The sequence below is a fragment of the Copadichromis virginalis genome, linkage group LG10, assembly GCF_057382275.1.
Source record: "Copadichromis virginalis isolate Kocher_CV1m ecotype Utaka linkage group LG10, C_Virginalis_male_GT1.1, whole genome shotgun sequence".
Classification (NCBI taxonomy): domain Eukaryota; kingdom Metazoa; phylum Chordata; class Actinopteri; order Cichliformes; family Cichlidae; genus Copadichromis; species Copadichromis virginalis.
The window spans coordinates 11,681,634-11,705,585 of NC_140627.1; the positions used below are offsets into that span (position 1 = coordinate 11,681,634).

Here is a 23,952-nt window from a genome sequence, read left to right on the forward strand (position 1 = left end):
GGCCAGAATCCAACCAGCAGACAACAAGTTGATTCGAGTCCTATTGCAAAGAGATGCATCACAGACAGGTTTCTCTCATCGACGCAGACTGACTATAATTGAATGCAACATGATGGCAATCAATGTGACTGAGAGTGATTGCAGTCAGTTCAAACTGGACTGCAACTGTTTAGAGACAGGCTGCCTGGCGGGAGGCAACCTGTCTCTAAACAGTTGCAGTCAGTTGGGTGCAATTTCCTTGTGATTCAAAGTGGTTGCCTAGAGGTTTATTTATTAGGCAACCACTTTTATTAGCAACTAGTTTGTAAGCAACTTAAGGGGAAGTCAGGTAACTATACTTTGCAATGAGATCGTTTTCAAACGCAAGTCTCATTGTTTTAGTATGTTACACCTTAAACCTGAATAGGATTTACATTTGGACTAATTCACAGTGAAACAAATGCCCTTTTCTAATCAAACCAAAGCCTTCATAATGAAAGAGAATGCATAGTCATGACGCGCACGAGGAAGAAATTCAGTATGGAAAGCAAGGCGAAAGAACAGGGGCTAACAACCTTAGCATCAGCTAAAAACCTCCAACTTGTTCACAAAGGTATGAAAATATTAAAGTATATTTGTCTCGAGGACTTGTAAAGTAGTAAAGTTCATGAAAAAAATAACTTCAGCCCCGTTCTGGCGATCCCATTTATGAAACGACGCCTAGGTCGCAATTAAAAAACGGTACAAAATAAAAGCATCTATTTTTCGCATTGCTGTTTAGAAAAACAAAAACAACACAAATTCCCCACAAACACAGAAATAAAACAATTTAGCTCACAGTTTCCAACCAGATAGGCTACGCTAACATTAAACAAATGTTAATGTTATATCAAACTATTGTGTGCTCTTTAATTTGAAAAAATATTGGGCCACGCCCCCTAACAGGACAAATCCATGCTTAAAAAAAACATCTCTCTTATAAAGTAACCACAAAAGAAACAACGCACACTGCACAGTGTCATCGTAGCAGAAAAACCTTTAAATATTTTTTGAAATCATAGAGTGTAAAAAAAAGGTGTTGCGCTCTCATTCCCACTTTCATTACAAGCTTCTTTTAGTGTATTAACCTGCATAATAAGTGTAATGTTCAATACTGCACTGCTATTCTTTTCTACTACACAGGCTGCTTCACTCAAATAAAAACTGCCATTACCAGCATCAAGCTCTGTTTGTCACGTTTTGTGATACGTTTCCCTCCTGGCTCCATAATGCTCTATTGTACAGTGTTTAAATTAGTAAAAAACAACAACAACAAAAAGAAAAATGTTAATATGAACCAAAAACACTGTTTGAGGTCTGCATGACAAATTCTTCTCATCTTTGTGACAATTCAGTTGGTGATACTAAAACAAACGCACAGGAAATAAAGTGCATCGAAATGACCTCTGTGTTGCTACATATGGTGGAAGCATCCAAGCGGTTCAGTGGAAGCAGTATTAAAGTCCCTCCTTTCCATTTCTGCATGCATTTATGATTCATGGCAACAGAGTCAGTATCTTCCAATGTGTTACTGTGACTGTAAACAATGGGAATGGAAAGGAAGAGGCATTAGACGAAAAAGAAAAACGTGTTGAGATATCTGAGTGATGTTAGATATATACAAAATATTGGCACATTATCTTAAAAACAAGACGCTGGATGGAGATCAAGTTGTCTAAGAACGACTACTTAAACAACTGAACCGTCCAGTCTTTTGTCTCACAGTATGAAAAGTGCACTAACTGCCAAACACAACAGCATTTTCCAGTCCTCCCTTCATGCCTCATCAATGCCACTTCAGTCCTGCTCTCTCTTTCACCTGCGCTAACTCCCTCCATACACTCGCGACCCCTGACCTTTCTCACACCTGCGTCTCCACACCGTTAAGCTTAGGCATCAAGATGCGAGGAGTCACCCCAGAGTTGAGGTCCCTCTCGAACTCCAAAAGCTGGCCCATGAAGTTGAGATTCGGCGACACCACAGGACGGCGGCTCCGCACGTATTTGTAGGCATCTGTCATTGTCATGAGGGTGTGCTTCATAAGGTAGGCGATGACAATGGTTGCAGAACGGGACACGCCTGCCTGGCAGTGTACCAGCACTCCCTGTCCACTCTGATATGCCTCCTCTGTGGATGAGAGCAACAAAACGGATGAGCTCAGTTTTCATTCAAGAAGTAAAAAAATGACCTAACACTGCATCAGTTTTTTTCTAAACACAAGTAACACACATTTAGCAACATGTACATCATCAGCACTTGCTTTTAATAATTCATTTCATTTGTAACTTTAAAGAAAAAGTTTTACCAGCTATTAAATAAACTTGCAGATGAATCACAGAGTGCATGGCACAGAGTCAGCAATTCACTTCATAGACACTAACACAATAGCTTTTAAAGGAAACAAAGGAACTAACGATCACATTGCAAGTCACTGCCTTTCCTCTCTCTTTCAGTACAAAAAGAAAAAGCAGGTTACCAGGCAACAGTTATCGCAGACTACTGACTTCAGTAGTCTCCTGACTCCTGAAGTCACAGCAAGGAGTAATAAAGCATCCCGCAAACACTCTGACACTGAGTAACCACTGTTTGAACATTAGCTCATCATTGAAAAATAAAAGTGACAGTAACAGCTATCTGCTCGACGTCTTAATAAACATATGCTCGATGTCATTCCTATATCTTCTGGTAAGGGGAAGCTTGTTAACCTTAATTTTGCTACACTATCCTTTTATCAACAAGACCAACTGCGGGTCCTACCTGCATACCATGCATCACTAATTGAGCTCACTAGCTGTCGCAGTAATGAGACAGAGGCTTGTTTTTGTATTTGAAGAGCAGTGGGACCGTGACAGTTGAAATGCTGGTACAAATAAGTTCACCAGTTCAGACCAGTGTCCTCCTAGAAGTATGCCACTTGGAAGTCATTCAGGCACTTATTTGGACAAATTGATGTATTACCTTAATTAGTTTTAATTTCATTGTTCCTAGTACATAAAAACTACATTTATAGAATCAACAGTGAAATCTACTAAAACACTCTAAAAGGTTTGCTGACTAGGACACAAAATTTTATTTTAAAAATTAGAATTTTTCTTCTTCCAGACTTCTACGTCTTCTTTGGCCCCTCTCTCTTTCAAATAAAGTTTCTTAATAAAACAGGATTATCACCGCCTTGCTAAATGCTTGTTAACACAATAATCACATGGCAGAAGACCACACCAGATGCCAACTGGAGCTACAATCCACATGGGCTCATCAAAATAAGCCAAAAGAAGATTGCTGAAGTGTTATGCTACATTTTATCGATAGTTCATATTGCTGGTGGTGTCGTAATGGTGTGGGGGGTAAATTCTTGGCACGCTTGGCCCCCTTAGTACCAACTGAGCATTGTTTAAAGTTCTGGATCGTTCTAAGGCAAACGGGGTCCCAGCAAGGTTCACCTAATAAGGTGACTGATCAGTGTATTTAAGATGCTATGTGGGTGCCTGCACACACATGTGCTTATTCAAAACAATATTAGAAGAGAGGGCATGACTCGGGGAAATATTGGTTATAGATGCCCACTCTGGTCATCTGTGTCATAATCATATCGTGGTTTTTAGATTGGCCCAGATTGACATTTTTTGTCTAGATTTGCTTCTCAATAATGTTTCTTGGTTAATGAAGTAATTTGATGCTTCTTCATGCCCAAATGCAATGCATTCTGTACATAACACATAAATTAGCACAGTTAAAAATTAGCATTGCTCTGATGTTAGCATGCTAGCTTCCACTCACAACAAAATTGCTAATTCTTGGCAGTAGGTTTACCATTTCAGTGCTGACACAGCTACTAGTTAGCACCTAAGCTGACATTTTTGGTAAGAGCCCTTTTTACATCTGAAAGATAGCTAAGATAGCATGTACTACGTCTGTCTCTACGTAATGCAGAAACTGATATCAAGCTTCTATATAAATGCTGGTAGGTCCACAAACAAGCTAAGCCTCCCATTATTTGGATTAGTATTTAAAATGTAATTACTAGTGGTGTCAGCGTTAATCTCGTTAAAATGACGTTAACGCCAAACCGCGCTAACACGTTGACGCTGTGTAGCCCTCGCACGGGCGATTCACGTTAACTCGCTAAAGGAGATTTGCCGCATTAATGTGGTTATGGTGTTAACATCATTTTAGCGACAGCACTAGTAATTACTAAAGTAGAACTTTTAACCCCTTATTACTAGGGGTGCAACAATACACAAAATTCACGGTTCGGTTCGATACTTTGGTGTCATGGTTCGATATTTTTCCGATACAAAAAAAAATGCTCATGCCTTTTTAATTTGTCATTTATTAAATTTTCACGGCACATTCCGCACCACATCTCTGTGCGTTCATCATTTGTTTGAAGCCAGCTCACCTCCTGCAACTACTTTTCCGAGAATACGTGCTTCTTTTGTGGTTCGGACTCCTTCTGACATTTCTTTGGAGGTGGAGGAACATCACAGTAATTGATTAAAGGAGCTTGCTTCTTCGACATCTTTAAGAGTTCTAAACAAATGTCTGTCCTCCTCCTGAAAATCTTATGTATGCAAACACGCGTTGCAACTTCTTATCTTGTGCCCGTTTTTTATTTTGACAGCGAATGCGCACCTGCGGACCACTTATGTGCAGCCCTGGTTATTTCGCTTGTCATATTGCAGCCACAGAAATTCTTTTGTCCATGAAACCATAAAGCTGAACTTTCTTTTTGCCTTATAGTCTGATTTGTCATAACTTTTCCGTTTTGTGGTAAGCTTTTCTTTGGCTGTCACTTCTTCACCCTGACCTGTCTTATTTGGCTCAGCAGAACTAAAATATTGTGGCGAGCTCAGACAAGGAGGAGACGGAGGTATCGTTTGGTCTTGCTTCCCGTGAGCTAGCCAGGGAGCACAGCCGTTTATTGACATCTGCAGAAGAACACTGCCGCTAGCTAACTGCTCAGCGCGGCAACAGCACAGCAGCGGCAACAGCACAGCAACAACAACAACAGCAACAACAGCAACACACAGGGCGCCCTCTGACCCCGGAAGGACACACCGTCGCAGCGAGAGGGCGTCACCCGTCACTATGGCAACATAAACAAAACATAACTGTACAAACAGAACCCCGAACAGCCCTGACCCGCTACATAGCCCCCACCTAAGGGGTCAGTCGTCCTCAACGACCCCATTACCTCACACAAAGTTCTGCAAATGTCCAGGTGCCTTCTTTTGGCGCACCGGCCGGTCACGACTGGCAGGGGAAAAGTCACTCGGGTCAGAACATGGGGTGCCACCATCATCCCACTTCTGACACCAATGTGGCGAGCTCAGACAAGGAGGAGACGGAGGTATCGTTTGGTCTTGCTTCCCGTGAGCTAGCCAGGGAGCACAGCCGTTTATTGACATCTGCAGAAGAACACTGCCGCTAGCTAACTGCTCAGCGCGGCAGCAGCACAGCAACGACAACAACACACAGGGCGCCCTCTGACCCCGGAAGGACACACCGTCGCAGCGAGAGGGCGTCACCCGTCACTATGGCAACATAAACAAAACATAACTGTACAAACAGAACCCCGAACAGCCCTGATCCGCTACAATATATATCCTGCTGCTTTTGCACACGCACTCACATAACGCTCATCGATTCTCTGCGCGATCAACCTCTCACATGTTTAAGCTGCGGGAGATTTCACTTGTCATGTTTGCATAGTAAGCTAACGATTGATAAGACTATGTCAGAGGAATTGGTGCGCAAATTATCATCACTCACCAATCAGTGCTGTCGCTCTCTATACACAGTTCGCCCGATTGCAAAGTGAAACAAGTGAAATCAAAAAACAAGCGCAAATTCAAACACGATTTCAATATGTCACATATTGACAGTGGCTCATCGATGCCAATGACATAATTACCCAGCTACATTTCCGAAAGAATGCAAAAGCATTGACATATATTTTTCCGTCCTACGATAGCCCGACGGACAGGGCAGAGATAGATTTTGGTAGCCCAACTGGAAAAATCGCTAGCCCCAGGACGTCGGGCAGCCGATTTTGCGAGCCCTGTATCTGATTGAGGAATCACTCATCTTTGGAAAAGAGAGTTTATTACAGAGAAATGGCTCTTTCCAAAATAAAAGCTATACTATACGCTTCTTCTGGGCTATATTCTCAGCAGCATATTAAACATATCAGGTCCCCATAAGGAGAATCATGTACTAACGGCTGTCTAAATGACTCGGGTAAAGTTTGTAGCATGCGTGCTTGTTGTTTTTGTCTGCTTCCACTTGTCTTTGCACTAGGATGATGTCGGTGTAAATGTGCAGTCATATTTGTTGTGTTCCCACTAGTGCTGTCAGCGTAAATCTCGTTGAAATGACGTTAACGCCACAACACGGCAAATCTCCGTGCCAACACGTTAACGAGCTAACTGCGCTAACACACTAGTTCCCACCCATGTAATTGAGCATTGCATGGCACATCCAACATACTGTTTTACTTTAGTCCATGACTCGCTTACCTTCAGGGTCATACATCACATGAAAACCAAAATAGTTCCAAACGCCAGATCTGAATGAGGGTGGGGGAGGTTCAATTTGCCATGTTGCAAGGAGAGCTTAACTTCTGTCTCGCTAGCTTGCCCTGCGCTCAGTGAATCTGCGTTCGACTACTCCGCCTAGGCTGCACTGTCAAGCGCAGATCCACTGAGCGCTCAACACAGACAGCATCGTCAGAAGGAAAGTTGATAAAATAAATTAAAATTTTATTTTGTATTGTTTGATACATATGCGTACAGAACCGAAAGCACTGTATCGAATGGTTCAATATCGATACGAGTATCGTTGCACCCCTACTTATTACCTAATAAAGTAATCCCACCACAGTGCCCAACACTGCACACATCAATGTACAAGAGGTGGAGCACTCACCAATAAACTCAAAAACCTCCTCGAAGTACTGTCGAAGGTTTTGCTTGCTGTTGTCAGTGGCTGGGATCCTTTTGTAGCGCAGTCCAGAGCTGACGTGGTAGAGAGGCAGGTGTGTGGTCACGTTGACCACGTAGCCGATGTTGAGGCGTAGGAGCAGGTCCAGGTCCTGAGCATCTCTCTCATTTCCCAGATACAGGAAGGGCAGGATGGGACTGACCACAGCGTTCTCCGCATCAGGAGTCATCACAGACTCATCGGAAAGAGAAGCCGGCAAGGAAGAGGAGAGCGGCAGAGAGAGGCGCACTGGGAAATGATAGTGTCGAGAGGTGGTGTTAACTGCGAGTTAACAAGTAGCTGCTACAACAAAGCACCAAATCAAGAGAACACTTAAAAAATCAATACAATGCAACGACAAAAACTAAAGTGAATCTGCAATTCTGTCCCTGATGCAAAAGTGGGTCATATTATTCTGTGTGCATTATTGGTAGATTATAAAAGCAGGTTGCACTAGAACATTAACACTGTCATAAAATGAAGCTAACCAAAAGATTTTTGATCAACAGCTGTGATCAAAACAAGCTGACACCAGCTATTATGACCCAGGTTTACATCACTGACCGCAATGGCCTCAGCACAATTGGATTTTAAGCTGTTCTTACTTCTGTTGTTCTCCTCATCTTGCTCTCTGTTCAGGGAGTTCAAGGCCAGGTGAAGTGACTGAGCCGACGACAGAGTGTGTCCTCCCTCCCTGTCTCTCTGCCAAGGCTTGGGTTTGATTAGCGTAGTGGGGGCGGATGGTGGAGGGGAAAAGGACACAGGTGACGGTGGGGAGGCAGAGCGGGGAGAGGGGGAGGAGGGATATGCTGCGTCTTCGTCATGGTCAGGCCCATCGCTCATTCCCGCATCCTCGGCTTTATTCAAAAGCCTCTTCAGCGAGCTCCGACCGTCGTCGTACTCCGGTCCTGACCTGCAGCCCATAAAATCGAGGGCTGCCATTTTGCCCTGCTGAAGCCGCCTCCGTCCAGCGTGGTCTGTGAGCTGCGTCTGTGTGTACTCCTTGAGGTTTTGACAGTCCAGGAGAACGAGCCCTGTTCCATTACTGCCATTCTGGGTCTGACTTGCACAGGTTTTCGCGACTCCTACACCTCCCCCAGCACAGTGATTTTTTTGAGCTTTAGAGTGGGTCATCTTCTTGGCCAATTCTTCGGGCCAGATGGTGCGCACGCTGTAGTCGTCATCATCGGCTTGATACACAGACATCGGATGAGCTGCTGGAATGCTTCTTCCTGGGGGTTTGCCTCTGCGAGGGTTGTATGTGACCACTATGGGGTCGCTGCTGCAGTAGCTGCAGGTGGAACTGCCCGTTTGGGAAGCTTTGGGGTTGCAGCCTGTGACGCAGCTCTGTATTGCCCGCAGAGGGGCAGAAGAGGACAGCGGGGTGCAGGGAAGACATCCTCCTACAAGTTTTTTGCGAAGAATAGCAGGACTCTCAAAGTTTCCAGCCTCACCAGAGCAGGAGGCACAGCGGAGAGGTTTGATCAGGCCCGCGCGACACTCAGAAGCAGTGCTGTTAGAAGATGAGGTGTTAGAGGTGGAGGCGTTGGAGAGACACCCACCCAGATTTCTCAGGCCCATTTCTTTACCTCCTCTCTTTACTGCTCCAACATTGTGACCACAGGAAAATGAGGTGGAAGTGCTTCCACCACCTCCTTGAAAGCTAGCCGAGTGCCCTTTACACCCTCTGCATCTTACCAACCTCCAGCAGCCACAACTGAATGGGTGCGCGCAGTCGATGGTGCAGGTGTGGTCAGGGCTGGGGAACCCTCCAGCGTGGGAGGAGCAAGGAGAGAGGGGTAAACCATGAAGAAGGTGAGGGCGGTGATCCCTGGGTTGAGAGGCTGGGTGAGGCTGTCTACGTTGCTGAAGAGAGGCTGCGACATAGGTGGGTTGGGAGGAAGGAGATGGGGGGTAGGTGGAGTTTAGGATGGCAGCATGGGGCAAAGGGACAGAGTTGTGGTGGTGGGTCAGACTGTGACTATTTAGGCTTTGATGGACCGGTCCCAGTTTGGTGCTTGTCCTGTGACCTATAGAGGAAAACTCGTGGTCACATCTGTTAAGAAAACCAGTGTTTTCCTTCTCCTTTTCACTCCTAAACTTATGCTGCTGCGCCTGGGCGGGGACAAACTGTAGGACCCCACCAGGGGCTGATGACAGCTGACGAATTCGCTGTGGCCTGTGTTCGACGCCACCTGGCCTCCCTGCAGTTCCGGTTTTTCTCTCACACTGTCCTTGTTCGAACCCTGAAGAGACACATTTCCCTCTGCCACTTTTTATACTCCCGCTACGCCCTAATGAGTTGCTGAATCCTCCGCCTCCTCCACCACCTCTTCCTCCTTTGTCCAATGTCACTCTGATATCAATAGTATGCGTGTGTGAGGGCAGACGCGGGCCGAGAGTTACCGTGCCATTGCTGTGGCAGTGGCTAGGGATGTGTCTGATGGCCGCCGGGAGGACAGGTTGGTCGCCCTTGAATTTCTGCACACGAGAGGACCTGCGCTTGCATTCCAGAGTCAGAGATTTACAGGTGGGTGAATAAAATTGGGACTGAGAAGGATGGAGATGAGCAGGTTGAGCGACTTGTCCATTGGAGGAGGCTGTAAGATGAGAGGAGTGCTGCGGGATAGTCTGTGGGGAAGCCTCGCAAAGGGCTAAATTTTTGGGGCGCTGAATGACCACTATGCGTTCGTCAAGAGGGAGGGGAGGCATCTGGGTTTATGCAAAGCTGTCCAGTGAAAGGGGAAAAAGAGAGATAGAGAAAATAGTCAGGGATTTAGTCTTAGTTCACATATACACTGGAAATGAGGGGCACATTTTACATTCCTTCAGTTTAGATGCAAACAGCACGTGCTCATAAAAGATTATGAACATTGCCTTGCAGCTCCTGAGTTGTATGATGTACACAGATGCAAATGAAAGATTTTTTGTAATTACAGCTTTCAGTGGGTTTTTTTGAAGAGCAAAATTATTTGTGAAATGTAAAGCTCCAAATCCTCAACAATAATGACAACTATTTTCACAACATCAACAGATTTTTAGGTTTTGTATATTTTTGTAAGTCACCTGTAAAGGTGTCTTCCTCGTGACAAACCATGCCAAGAGTCAATACAAAACAACCGACCAACAATCTCTGTTTTGACCTTTATTAACTTGGTGGTATTTCTCTTCATACTTGCTGCAAATGAAAGAGAAATTCTATGAAGTGAAGACCCATAGAGGTGCATGTTTAAGGTGAATGGATATCACAGGAGTAATGACTTTTAAGGAATCCATTTAAACATGCACTGCACAATCTCAGTCTGCTTATACCAGGGCCAGTGGACAGACGCTTTAACCTTCATCTGTATTTATAGGAATCTGACATTCAGTTTGAAACTGCTCCCGGGTAATCCTGTTGGCATTCAACTGTGAGATTCTGAATCCAAAGGTTCAAGAGTGTGTACCTGTTTGCTGTTAGCAGCAAATAATCCTAGCTAATCCTGATAGCAGTGAGGCTTCTTAGCAGCTCTGTTGCAAAAGCTGCATCAAACAAGCTTCAGTAACCTTCATCCCTCTGAGAGGTCCCCAACAAGATGTGTGAACATGAAATAACAGACCATGTTAAAAGCAGCTGAATATACTGCTGAACATAGTATGTTCTGGATGTTAACATTATGTAGCCTTTATTTTGTTTGTATGCTGAAATATGTATGTGGATGCCAAGCTGATTTGGGCACTTAACGTTTTTCAATCTGTTGAATTCGGCCACAAAATGTCTTTTTGTATTTCCGTCTCTGCAGTGCATTTTCACTGCGGAACATCCTAGTGACTCACAGTTAGCTAATGGCTCAGTGAGATTCTTCACTTTGTGATTATCTGAGATGAAAGACTTCCTGCCCACAGCCATTAGGCCGTTCACCCTGTCTTTGGTAGCAACTAATTTAACCACATCCTTTGGGCCAATTAAAAACAAGCATTTGTCCAGGCCATGGTATAAACAGAAGGTCACCACGTAGACAACAACACGGCTCAGCTGGAGAGAAAGTTTTCACATCATGACGCAGCAAAAAGAGATGAAGTCAGTGTAATAATAAAACACACATTGAAGTGTAGCATTAAACTGTCTGAATGAGTAATGCTTCTAATAACAGGTCGCTGCAGTTACTTCACAATGTCAGAGTTGAAATTTTTACTTTTTTTTGGTACATTCATTATAAACTAGGTCTGCTTTGAAAGGTTAAAATGACATATTATTGTCGTTGAGGTGAAATCCACCCATTGGCACGTATACTCTGTCTGTGATGTTCACTGTGCCGTGAGTTGTTTGGTTGATGGACTGCTTTAATTTCCTTTTTGCCACACTAGCAGACATGGTTGCACTGGTGCCAGGGCTGGTCAGCTGGGAGGATATTAGGATGCTAATGTTCGCGTTGAGCTCTAAACACAGTTTTCTCTGACAAAGAAAATAAAAACTATTCGTTAACTCCTGCCTTTACTTCAGCCATAAAAGGTGTACAGCCTGGTTAACCTTATAGCCGTGGGAGGCTGTTTTAATGTCTGCTTGTTTAATGCTTTGGGATTGAAAATTTGGTATAAACTAGTGAAGTGTGAAAGGGGCAACTGATTTCAGTCACTGAAAATTGATTTCTGGACCTAAGCCTTTTCTGTATGCATCAGTCTCACAAGCCCAGAGCTGTGCAACTGACGTTTGTTAAGAAAAATGTGTATTTTCTGTCCGGTTGGTTTGTTGACAGTTGCCAGATGAAATCTGCTACACCAAAAACCTCATTGGTTGCTAAACATTTACATGGAAGATGTTGACTTGTCTGCAAACATTCACCAACTGGTTGCCCAGTGGCACTGAAACAATGCAAATCTTCTTCAAAGTTAAAGTTGTGCCTTGCTACTACAAACAGAACCTTTCAACTTTTACTTTGAAGGGAAACAGTATCCATTTCCATTATGTGCCACACTTTTCTGTTTCACTACCACACAGCCAGAAGTTAGTGACTGCAGATAAGTTGGTGCCCTCTATGGGTGTCCATGGCGATTGTGCAAATGAGCAATGATGCAATCTTAAGGAGGTTTCTAATGCAACCCTGTACACCTCGTTCTGACCATTTTCACCTACCAGCAACCATTTGCCGACCAGTTGGAGAAGTCGACCAGTGGTTGCCAGGTGGTTGCTGACCAGTCTCTAGGCCTGTGTCACTGGGGCTCTCATTGTTTTTAGCATTTTTTTGGTAAAAGACCTAAATTAATGTTTAATTTGTCATTCTGCCCCTCCACAGCTTTTTATTAGCACTGTTCATGTGTAGAACACCTTTAGGCTAAGCTTTTAGATACTCACTACTTTAATACTTCAAAAATGAATCACAAACTAAGATGGTTTAGAAATGAACCTTTTTGTAGTAAAATAAACCTCACAGGATTATATTAACTTCTAACCATCTTTTGAATGTTGTCATCTCAGACGCCTTCCTAGCTGTAATTTTAATTTTCGGTATTTGATCACACTGACTGCTGCTAACCAGGCACTTGCAGTGGCTGGGTTTCACAGACTGACCCTCGGTGTTTACTTCTTTCAATTTAACCCTCAGCCTAAAAGCATAAAGGCACTCCCTATACTGATCTTTTTATATTAGCAGATCTAGCAAACTAGAAGACCATCAATCCACCTGGTAAATTACATAGAGCTGTTTTTAGAGAGTGATTGTTGAGAGTGGATTTTCTTTTTTAAGCTTACAACTGTGAAGCAACATTCAAAAGTCTCTCAGCACAATGGGAGACTAACAGGTTAAAGTGGGTGCTGGGAGGAACAGATAGCTCGGGACGACACCGGCTGACAGAAACAAAAGAGGGTAGAGATAAAATACAGGGAGGCAGATTATAACGTGACACTATAAACCACAGACTACGGGGAAGGAAGGGACACGTCAAAGTGATCTGGGGATGCCTTCGGTCCCACCACAACACAGTTACCAACCCATAGAGAAAGCAAACCGCGCTCCAGCGTCCCCATGCTTATATCCACGCACAGAGTCTGGTGATGACATCCTCATCTTTTTTTCCTCTTTCAGCCTTGCCTGTGGTGAAGGGGGTGGGTGTTACAATGACCCAGTTTTGTCATGGTGGAAGTCTCTATCACTCTGATTACTTTTCTGTCACATGCTGTAAAGTGCAGGCTGGTTAGTGGCATTTTCACTCAGCTACAGAGAAAAAAGGAAAACACTCAAAGCACACCAGTGATGTTAGGATGTTGTTTCACAGCAAGAACAAAAGACACCACAGCTTTTAAAGTTTCAATTAGGAATTCTGCCTAATCTTCTAAATTAAGCCCATTCGGTGCTTCAAAGGCAACATTAAAGATTGATAAAAGATCCTATTTTCACATCTGCCAAGGAGATTGGATGTGATTGGTCTGGTTGGCAGGGTTAGATGGATTTCAGAGGTCAGGTTTGGCCAAAATGGACCAAACCAAAAGGATTTCTCCAGGATTTCTTAAAATTATTTATAACTGTGAGATAGAGCATTTAATTAAAATTGAAATAAGAAAAACTTGATGTTTTCAAGAAAATATCACAAAGTAAGAATGTCCAAGAATTAAAGAGCAGCGGCTCCAAACTTTTTTTAAGCAGTTATATAAAAAAAGTTTAAAGGCCCTAGTTACATTTGAGATGTTCTTTAGTTTTTTATTTCTCTTATTCAAATAACTCCTCAAATTACACAACATTTAACAACATGTAAATGTGTGTATGCAATATGAAACAACAGAAAAAGAGCCATATTTGTGCAGCACAGAAAATCCTGTACTTGGAGGACGGTTAACAAACCCCAGCAGAACAAGTACTTTTTATGCTAATACTTTAAGCACATTGGGTTGTTAGTACGCGAGAATAAAACAAGGGTATGAGAGCTGTTGATAAAACGATTACCGTAAATGTCGGGCTATAAGCCGCTACTTTTTGCACAAGCTTTGAACCCTGCGGCTTTTAGTCAGGTGCGGCTTTTCTATGGATTGTCCATGATTTTTGTCATATCGTAAGACGATTTGTTTTGTTTGTTCCGTTGTTGTACGGCACTACGTTGCCTGGCGGAAGGATCGGGGTTCAAGAGTGGTATGTTAGTCACATGTCCGTCCGCCAGGCAACGTAGTGCCGTACGAAGTAGCGCGAAAAACAAACTTCAAAGTAGCGGTACGCGTTCAGCGGGAGTCGTGGATGATGAGCGGCGATAAACTTGCAAGTTATGCCCAAAAAGCAAGTTATGCCCAACTCCACCGGTGGATTCTGACAGCGTGGAAAAGTGTGAAAACATCCACGATCACCAACGGATTTTGAAGGGCTGGACTGCTGCATGATGGAGAGGAGGACACCGCCACGGCCCTTCTGAGGGTGTTCGACTCTGACACTGACAATGAGGATTTCTTTGGTTTTGAAAGTGACAACGAAGGAGAGAAGAAGAGTGGATGACGAAGCCATCCTGAGCCTGTTTGTATCCGACACTGGAGAAGAGGACTTTGGTGGTTTTAGTGCGCAGGAAGAAGAGAAAGATGGTGGTGAATGACTGACTTTTCTTCTTGTTAAAGCTGTGTCACTGCACCTGAGCCTAAAAGGTAGTCCGAATCTATTTTTCTGGTGTGCTGTAGGCTACTGTTATGTACTACATGTGCAAATATGTACCTATAACTTGTTTTTCAAAATATTAATAAAAGTGATGTCTCCAAACAGCCATCTCTTTCCTGACAATTCCCTTTGTGCATATTCTCTTACATATGATAAGTCAACATTGAAACACCTGCGGCTTTTGGTCAGGTGCGGCTAATGTATGTACAAAACAGGATTTTCCCCTGATTTTAGCTTGTGCGGCTAATATTTAGGTGCGCTTTGTAGTCCGGGAAATACGGTAATCAAATTTGTGTTTAATTAGCTGTGTTTATGTAAAATCACTGCAGTCGGTTGGTCCTAATTAACCTGCTCGTCTAATGGAATCTGATAAAAGTCTGCAAGCTACCTGCTCTGCCAACATGCTGTACATGCCGAGGGCTGACGCATTTCCAGTAATTGTATTTTTTTTTTTAAATAATAGTGAGGGTACAAAGTGTACAGGGTTTGTTTGAAGCCTTTTTAAAAGGGCAAACTCATTGTTTTGTGGTCACAGAAACAGGCTTGTTATTTTAAATTTAGGATTTGACAGTTTTTCATTGCTGGCGCCTTGTTAATAGCTGAAGTTGACAGATCCTAGGCTGTCTCTAATTGCATCCAAAACACACACGCACGCACACACGCACACAGATACACAACAAAGAGCAGTCTGTTATTGCATATTGGCAGAGCATGGGCACAAAAGGGACTGGCTTATCGCTCACTGAGATATTAAAGAAAGTTAGAAAAGAAACCCTTTCAGCATTTTAATGGGCCAAATTAATGTGTTACTAACTCTGACTCTTCACACAACATTTCAATAATGGTAAATAATGCTGTTGTATGTAATACGTAAAGTGTATTAGTCTCATAATTCATATCAGTATGTGCACAAAGCTAACTGTATATTTTCAATATGTTTTGAGCACTTTTCTGAGGATTCTGTATGAAACATTTGACAGCAGGCTACATGAAACTGAATAAACAAGCACCGCAGGATGAATGACACACACACACACACACACACACACGCACGCACGCACACACACACACACACATGCACACACACACGCTCATGTGTGAATACTTCAGGAAAAATATCTATACTCTGCTAAGCTTTTAAATCACATTAGCTGCTTCTGAATTAGAGCACATAAAAGTAAAATGATTTGAAATACAAACTTTTGCACTTTAAAAGCAATATTTAAGGGGGGAGGAAAAAAAAAGAAGAGTGCCACTCAGTTTCTGTTAGTAAGAGCTGCATGATCCTGCGGGGGAGATCATGACGCCCTCCCTCGGCTCATATTCCACCAGCAGAGCAGAGATAACGGCTTTACAGTCACAGGCGAGAACCAGAAAGAAAAGGTAGACTTCCTAATGTTTTTCCTTACGACTGAACTCTCCCACAGCAAAGAAATATCTGCAATAAAATTATAATTTCCTTGAATGAAGCATTAAGTGATTTCCCATGTCAACCAGGCAATTTTAAAGAAATCCAACAATTTTTTTTCGAGAACAAAAGAAGTGCATCCTGATATGCATTACACAATAAGGCCCTCATATGCATGACAGGAGGACAGTGTAAAGCTTACAGTGGGAGGGCCATCGCTGCATAACCCCACAGTGATCAGTCGCAGTGCTGATTTAGGCAGTGTGGTCCATTTCCAGCTGCAGAGGCATTGCAGTGAGTGTTTTTGGGGACAAGCTGTTGAGGGGAGGGAGCTGGTGTTTTTTGGGAGCAGATGGTTGTCTGGTTTTGCAAGATTGATAGCGATATTTCTGCTCTCTCTCACCCCACCCCCGTTTTAAGTAGCTACTTCATCACAATGCACCTTACAGCAAACACAGAGCAGACAGCAGCAGAGCAAACACCACTTTGAGGATGCTCAATAACTCTAAATGGGTTGATTTAAAGAATCTCTTCCACTGCATGTGTTTTTTTTGTCATGCTTCTTTTTTTTTATATATAACAGTAAGGGTTCTTGAGCATGAGGATGGCAGGAAACTTTGTCATCTTGAGTCACTTGTTTCCAGAGGCTGATGAACAGGCTGTTTCTGTCAGAGGACGATCCACATTTCCACATTTTTGCTTGTGTTGAGCTGACAGTGGGCACAAAATGACAAGAGGCGGTCTGCTGCTCTCTTTGCTCTTCCGCACACATAAGCAAACGGACAGATGGAAAGAAAGAGTTATGGGCGCTGGACACAAGCTGGTGTGAAAGTTAGTTAACAGATTTCTGTAGTGTAAAGTGTCAAATGTAAAGGAAATGTGTTGATTCAAATTATTGATGGATGCTCACTAATAACATATAATAATAAAATGAATAAAGTAAGCTCTTTATGCCTATGTATTACCGTTTGGTGAAAATTATGTCATCATGTAATGTTATGACGCTGGATGACTCCCATTTAAAATCATGAAGCAATGCAAGAGCAGGACTATATGTTCTGCACTTTAAAAAATGTATTCTTTTCCTTTCTTGCTGGAAGTAACACAAGGAGATCAATACCACTCTCAGTTTAATGGAATGTTCGCTGCAGGACTATTTCTTCCTTGAGACTTGTTGTCCTCAAATTTAGAGTAACAATACTTCAGTGGTGACTGTTTCTGTTTTGGAAATGGCCCTACATGCAGTTCCCCTTAAAAGGTTCTCCCTCACTTTTGCACAGCTTGAACAAATTAATGAATTACATATTAAGCTTTAAAGGTAAGTGCATGAACATTCAGTAGCTGCTAACCAGCTGGCAGTCTTTTGCGGGAGAGAGGGAAAAAATCGATACAGCAGAGTATCACGATATTTTGATATTGTAGCAATACATTGAAACCAAGTATTTTAACAAGAGGGCTCATCTCATGCACCAGCACCCTGAGATAACATTGGCTGACCAATGAGTCTTTGTCAGTGAGCACAACTCGAGTTGACTCAACCTAACTGGCTGCCAGCTGGTTGTATTCTGGTTACACTGCTGTAGAACAGTAAGGTTGTTGAGGTCAAATGTAATAGTTAAATGTGAATTTCTGTCTTTGTTGACAGCAACACATCAAAAATTGATCACTTTTAATTGTTATATTATAATAAACAGATTGTATATAACTTCAAAACTTACCCTAGAGACTGATTAATGGGAGTGTGCTTGTCAGTCTCATCAATCTACCCCCCCCCCATAAGTAACTGATGGGATATAACTTTGGATATTGTCAAAACTTAACTTTGAAGATTGTGATTTGTAGCTGAAAAAAAGGTGATAAATCAAAATATACACTACTGCAATGCTAAACACATTGCAAAATCGCAATATTATCTTATTGTGAGTGAAGTATTGTGATAGCATCATAGCGTCTGGTGAGTCTCTGAACTCTAATGGTAGCTGGTGGAGTTGCAACCTGCTCAGTCAGCCTGCAAAATCTGCCCCTCTTTGCAAAAAAGTGCAGACTAATCCTTTAAAATTCTAGCTTAAAATAAAAGCTAATTTTTTTTCTACATATATGACTTAGTGATTTTAGTGGCTTAGTGAATTAGACCAATTACTCTATGTACCTCTATGTCTTCATTAAAGAGTAAACAGAGCAAGTTTCCTTTACTTGCATGGATGTTGATGGCAGAGAATAATACACCAATCATCAGGACCTGTCAGGACTTAAACACTCGAGCGTGACTTGGCGTTAAGCTTCAACAAGCCAAGCAGCAGAAAACTCCTCCTCTGTTGTACTGCTAAACACTGATAATACACTTGGCTGACCACCAAAGCATTATGGGAAACATCCAGTCCAGAAGCAGCCAAGTACCAAGCGCACAAAATTTGTTCTACATGTAAGCAAAACACATACTCTGCCCATCATCATTGGGTGCCTTGACAGTGGAGTCACGGCAGTATGTAGTCCCCCCTTCAACACCCAGGGTAGAAATGTTAATTGTGACAGCAGTGGGTTGCAGATAGGAAAAGGGAGCAGGGAGCGAGGCTCCGCCTGCCCATCTTAAGTATGATATGAATGATAATGACTAATAAAGCACCCAGCACAGATAGCTGGTTGCCAAAGTGGGTCAGAATCAGATGTGAATAACATTTTGACACAGAAACAAGTAGGTTAATGTGTCAGTGTCAGGTGTTATTGACCGACTGAGGTATGATTGTGTATTACATATTACATAGTAATTAATTACACTACTCTATGTATTAGTAAATTAAGTTTTGGCTGTTCTAGGTGTACACTCAGCTTTAACATCATTTTTAAGACGTGTGAAACTCGTTCACGCACTATAAATGTTTTTCGGACTCACCTATGCTTAATGTGAATGTGACCGTTCACAGCGACTGTGTTTCGTAGGACAAATTTCTGGCAATTATTTCTTTGGAGCAAACTCGATTTTCAAATTTTTCTAATGCAAATAAACAATATTGACCAATCAGAATCCTGCAATTGGCAACAAAACGTGCACCGTTACTGAATATACAATCTGACTATCTCTGAAAGTATTTCTCTACCACCTCAGATGTGAGCTCAAACTGCCCCACTGAAATCCTGAAATATGTATGAAAGCCGGCGTGATACAGCTTCAACTCCTGAATCAAACCATGAAATTCTCCCTTCTGTTGCCTTATTGTGAGAACCCAGAATCTCATTTTCTTCCTTTTCTTGTATAGAAACATCAGGAACAGGTCACCATCGCTCCTTGTCGACTCAGTTTTTTCGTAGTAAACTTTACCGTCACGTTCTTGTCCTTTTGTGCAAGAAAATTAACATCTACAACACTGTTTTACATTAATGTGTGTCAGAAAAAAGGGATTGGATTGCAGTAGTATATTATTTGTAACAAAGCTTTGGAAGCACATTTAAAACAGCATAAATAATGCGTTATCAACGTCAGGCTTTTCTGTAATGACATCAAGTGACAACTACTGACACCTCAGACTAAGTGAAGTTAGACAAGATAAAGAAACTAGTTTTTAAAAAAGTTTGGTTATTGTGTGCGTAAGAACGGCACAGAGATGTGCGCAAGTCATTGTGAGTCACACTCTAATCAGACCTTAGTCGCACATCTAATGATGCATTCACTTGAGACAAAGGAAATGTCTGGCAACTCACTTGTATGTGATGACTTCGTTGTGACTCAGATGCCCAAATCAGAGTATTTTGCCAACAAAGGCATGATAATGTTACAATAATGACACACGAGGATCGTTTACGGCCATTCTTAAATATCCAACATCTCAAATAAAACGCCCTGCTGTTTGGCTCAAAAGGCATTTATTATCTCTGCTGGTGTGCGTTAGTTCTTTGCATGCTTTAATTTTTAACAGCAATCTGTCTCAACACAGCTTCCACCACTACGGGCTAGGGAGGCAAAGTCAAAATAATTACATCACCTAATCGCCACAGTCAGCAGACAGAAAGTGATGGAAGCAACAGCACAAGCTGGCCAATCAGTGAGCATTAAGTCAACTCAGTTTATGAACATAGCACATTTAAACACAACAGACGTTGACCAAAGTGCTGCACCGCAAGAAAGATTATCAAAAAGCCATGCAAATAATTTAACAATTAACACCTAGAAAAAGAAGTGATAGGACGTGTGGTGTTATAACCCTCGCACATCTGTGCAGTTCTTCTTCTTCTTCTCCTTTTCTGAATTTAACAAAAATGCCAAATACCAACTACCAACCGAGGAGAAAACCAGTGCTAATCACCGGCTTGTGCTTTTACCTGGGCAGGTTCATCAAAGCACTGGGTCAACTGTTCAAACTCTGAACAGCACAGCTGAATGATTAGCCTCAGCAGGGTGATCAATAAGCCCACAATTGACCGTGTCACATTTAAAGAGCCATATTAACAGGACAAACGCAGCCCAGGGCACGTTTATGTTTGCAACTGGTTTGCCTCTGTGTTATGACGCTGCAGATGTGCTTTGGTTGTAAAGTCAGGTTAGCGAATCTAGCTAGCACTCTGTTTTGCCTCTCACCGTCGTCTCATCAGCATCACCACAAGCACAAATAAACACTCACGGTCTTCCTCTGGACTCTTGTTCACATGGACATTTTAAAGGCCATTAATTGTCAGTGTATTTTAATTCGTTGCTGTTTATATGCTGTATTCTTAAACCTCGCAAAAAACAATGATGCTGTGGGGTGTAACAGCACAATGAGGAAGGCGTTTAAGCTCTGTGCAGTTTTATCGGAACGCCAAAGAAATGACAATCCTAAAATAGAAATCTAAGAATAGACAGTGACAAAAGGAGCTCAGGAAGAGGTTTTGTGGTTGGTTGGGACTTGAGCCCTCTGTCAGGTAAAGATAAGAAGAGAAATATTCTTTGAATATATAATCTCTGTAAAAAGAACGCCGTCTCAATTACCTTTAAAACTCTTGAAATGTTCTCGTTTCCATCCACCGGATTTCAGCTCACACTGTAACTTTCTGACATGTCGACTCTTACAAACAAAGGTAAAAAAAAAAGTCTTAAAGATTAACTGTCAAACAAGATGTAACAACGCGTAGCGAAGCCCTCTGAGTGACTGTGTGTGATCATTTGTTACAAGCCTGATCTAAACCAGTGAAGGGGGAAGGTTTAACTGGCGGGCAGGAAGGCTTTAAATCTAGTTTAAAGACCTCACACACACGAGAACCTTTGGAGGAGCAGAGCAGAAAAGCTCCACTGGGTCCCAAATCATTTTGTCTCTTGCGGGTAACACCGAAACCTTATGCTATTTGACAGAGAGTCGCTCAACTAGAACAGAAAAAAGGAAAAAAAAAAAAAGTCAACAGCAGCATCTGTTAGTTGCAGCGTGGTAACAACACTCGGTTTCTATTTTTCCCTCATATCCTCGAAAAGAAACCCCCTCCCCTAAGAAAGTATGAGTGTGCATGAAAATAATAATACAGGACACCCCGGGGCTGTCGCGGCATCTCTCTCAGCGCCAAGGCTGGCCGACGGCGTCAACATTTAGAAGGAGGAACGCTTAATGATTTAATCATTACTAACAGTGGGAGCGATTCTGAGGTCATGTTGGGAGGATTCATTTGAGGTCTGGAGCCCTATATGGAGCCGGATCACATGTTTCAGTGTATTATTTCACATTAATCAGACAGGCTGTCATTGGCTGTTTCTTTAAAAAGAAATCAAGGTAATCCTGTGCGTTATTACTCACTTGGCCATATTTAGTGTATGTTTGCCTTTAAATAAACTAGTAATGTTTCAGAACTTCACTTGCATAGCAACCACTTTAGTGTTCGTTTCGCATTCGTAAGACGTCTTGTTATAAATGATTTAGGATCCATGTATGAAAAGCAGTGACTTCCTGTATTTGAGCATGCAGATGACAACACACATTAGTTTTCCTTTTTTTAAATACCAGCTCGTAATCCAAATTAAATCATCTACTTTTAACTGCTTGCCACCAATTCAGTGCTCCCGTTTCAGTCAGTCATACAGTCCAGCAGTCTCTAAACCAACCCTTCATTCATTACCATCATTACCAATACTTCAATGTATATGTTATGTTGTTTTATATTATTTTATTTTACTTCCTTGCACTCTTTCACACTATAGAACGCTCTCTGCTCTCTCACTTGCCCCCATTAGGATAAATAAAGTTATCTGACTCTGAATCGTTCACTTCTCCTCACAGCAGGGTTGCAAATGTGATCAGTTAATCTCCTGTGGCCTATAACACGTCAGAGAGCACGAAAAGTTTTAAACTCAAACATATTCAATTTCCCATGAAACAGAGAAGAACGAGCCAGCTCCACTCTGGAGAAGCTACTGAGTTTGCTGATTCATTTCAGGTAACAATCAAACCCTGTGATCACTTAACAGTCATCCTGACTAGTCTGCTGACTCTGACTTTGGGTGTGACAACAGAAGACCTGTTTGAGGCCTTTGTCCATTTACAGAGGATTATGCACATCCACATGGAGAAAAATGCTACTACGGTACTAAGTGTTTACTCTTCAGTCAACACTAGATTTATATTTAAGATGCCAAGTTATCATTGCCATTTTATATCTTGCCCAGTGATTATTGTTGGATCTGTATGATACAATGTACCTACTGTACTTTTCCATGAGGAACTTTCTAAGGACACTGAAATACTGCAGACACACACATTATCATTATATATAGTGTGAAAGTAGAACATAGAGAGTGATTTTGGACACCTACGTGGCTGTAACATTGTTTCTATGGTTTCCTGATGTGTGTGCCTTCTGACATTAAACTCAAGCACATAAAGAATATGCATACTCATCACAGGGAAGATGAGGGTGTTAACCTTCATGTCCTTCAAGCTACTACATCACTCTGATGTGATCATTTTTTTAAAGTAATCTCAAGTGATGCTCATGTTCTTGTGTTTTATACATAGGTTGAAAATATTTCAGAGTTAATCAGCTGCTGTTAATCAGTTTAACCACCTTTTAAATGCCACCTTGATGCCTCTTCCCTTGGTTTAATAGATGGAGATTTTTAGCATTGTCTGACAGAAGCGTTGGACCATCAGCAGAACTGCTCGTGCTTTCACCTGGACAGGTTGACCGAAGCACTGAGTCAACACTGAACAGCAGAGCTGAACGATTATTCTCAGCGGGGTGATCACTAAACCCACAACTGACTGTGTCAGGTTAAAGAGCGATATTAATAGGAACAATGGAGCCTAGGGCAGGTTTACATCTGAAACTGTTTTGTGTCTATGCGATGCCACTGCAGTGATTCTCCTGCAGATTTGTGTCATTGGTAAAGTTAGTGAAGCTGCTAAGCAACCTGCATGCTTCACTCTGACCACAGCCTAACTGTAATCCACCAGCCTCCTGTGTATGGTACTGGTGTCAAGCCAGCCTCCAATTCGAGACTTGCAGTCAAGCCAGCCTCCAGTTTGTTTTACGTTCCCTGTGTATTCAAAGTATTACGGGAATGGATGTGGAAACCGGATTTCAAAATAAAAGCCAACTTCGAGTGAATTAACAGATATGTTAAGAACATAATAACATATAATTTAGGCTTTTTTTTTTTTTTACAAACTCTAATGTTAGATCTATATGACACAGCCTTGTACCCTAATTGTGCCCTGTCACTATCAAGGCCATCTTATTTTGGATTTCAAAGTAAAAGCCCTGTGAATCTTCATTTTTGAACTACTCTTTCAATGACTTAATAATGCTCTTAAAAGCAAAAGTCGTATTTCCAAATACTATTTGAACTTTATATCAACACTTTCCAACCGCAGTCTTTTTACAGTGATACCATATCAATATCAAGTCATTCTGATTATGCCTTCCAAAATAAAAGCCTTTTTAAATTGTCCATAATTGACCTAACTTTCAGTGATTTCAAAATGC

The 23,952-nt window shown here is 42.1% G+C and overlaps 1 protein-coding gene across 2 annotated transcripts in view; it reads right to left on the reverse strand.

Annotated features, from left to right (window-relative positions):
• Nucleotides 1–220: 220 nt before the first annotated feature.
• The window catches only part of LOC146699888 (uncharacterized), a 28,449-nt gene continuing 4,717 nt past the window's right edge, over nt 221–23,952 (reverse strand). The window contains exons 2-5 of one of the 2 annotated variants that reach the window (XM_085469809.1): nt 7,605–9,727; nt 6,946–7,248; nt 1,875–2,145; nt 221–1,555 (exon numbers count right to left, since the gene is read on the reverse strand). In XM_085469809.1, the coding sequence (XP_085325935.1) occupies nt 1,880–2,145; nt 6,946–7,248; nt 7,605–9,711 (2,676 nt within the window). In that variant the 5' untranslated portion in view covers nt 9,712–9,727 and the 3' untranslated portion in view covers nt 221–1,555; nt 1,875–1,879. Of the gene's footprint in view, nt 2,146–6,945; nt 7,249–7,604; nt 9,728–23,952 lie in introns of both variants that reach the window. The other variant, XM_085469808.1, reaches the window with a different exon arrangement.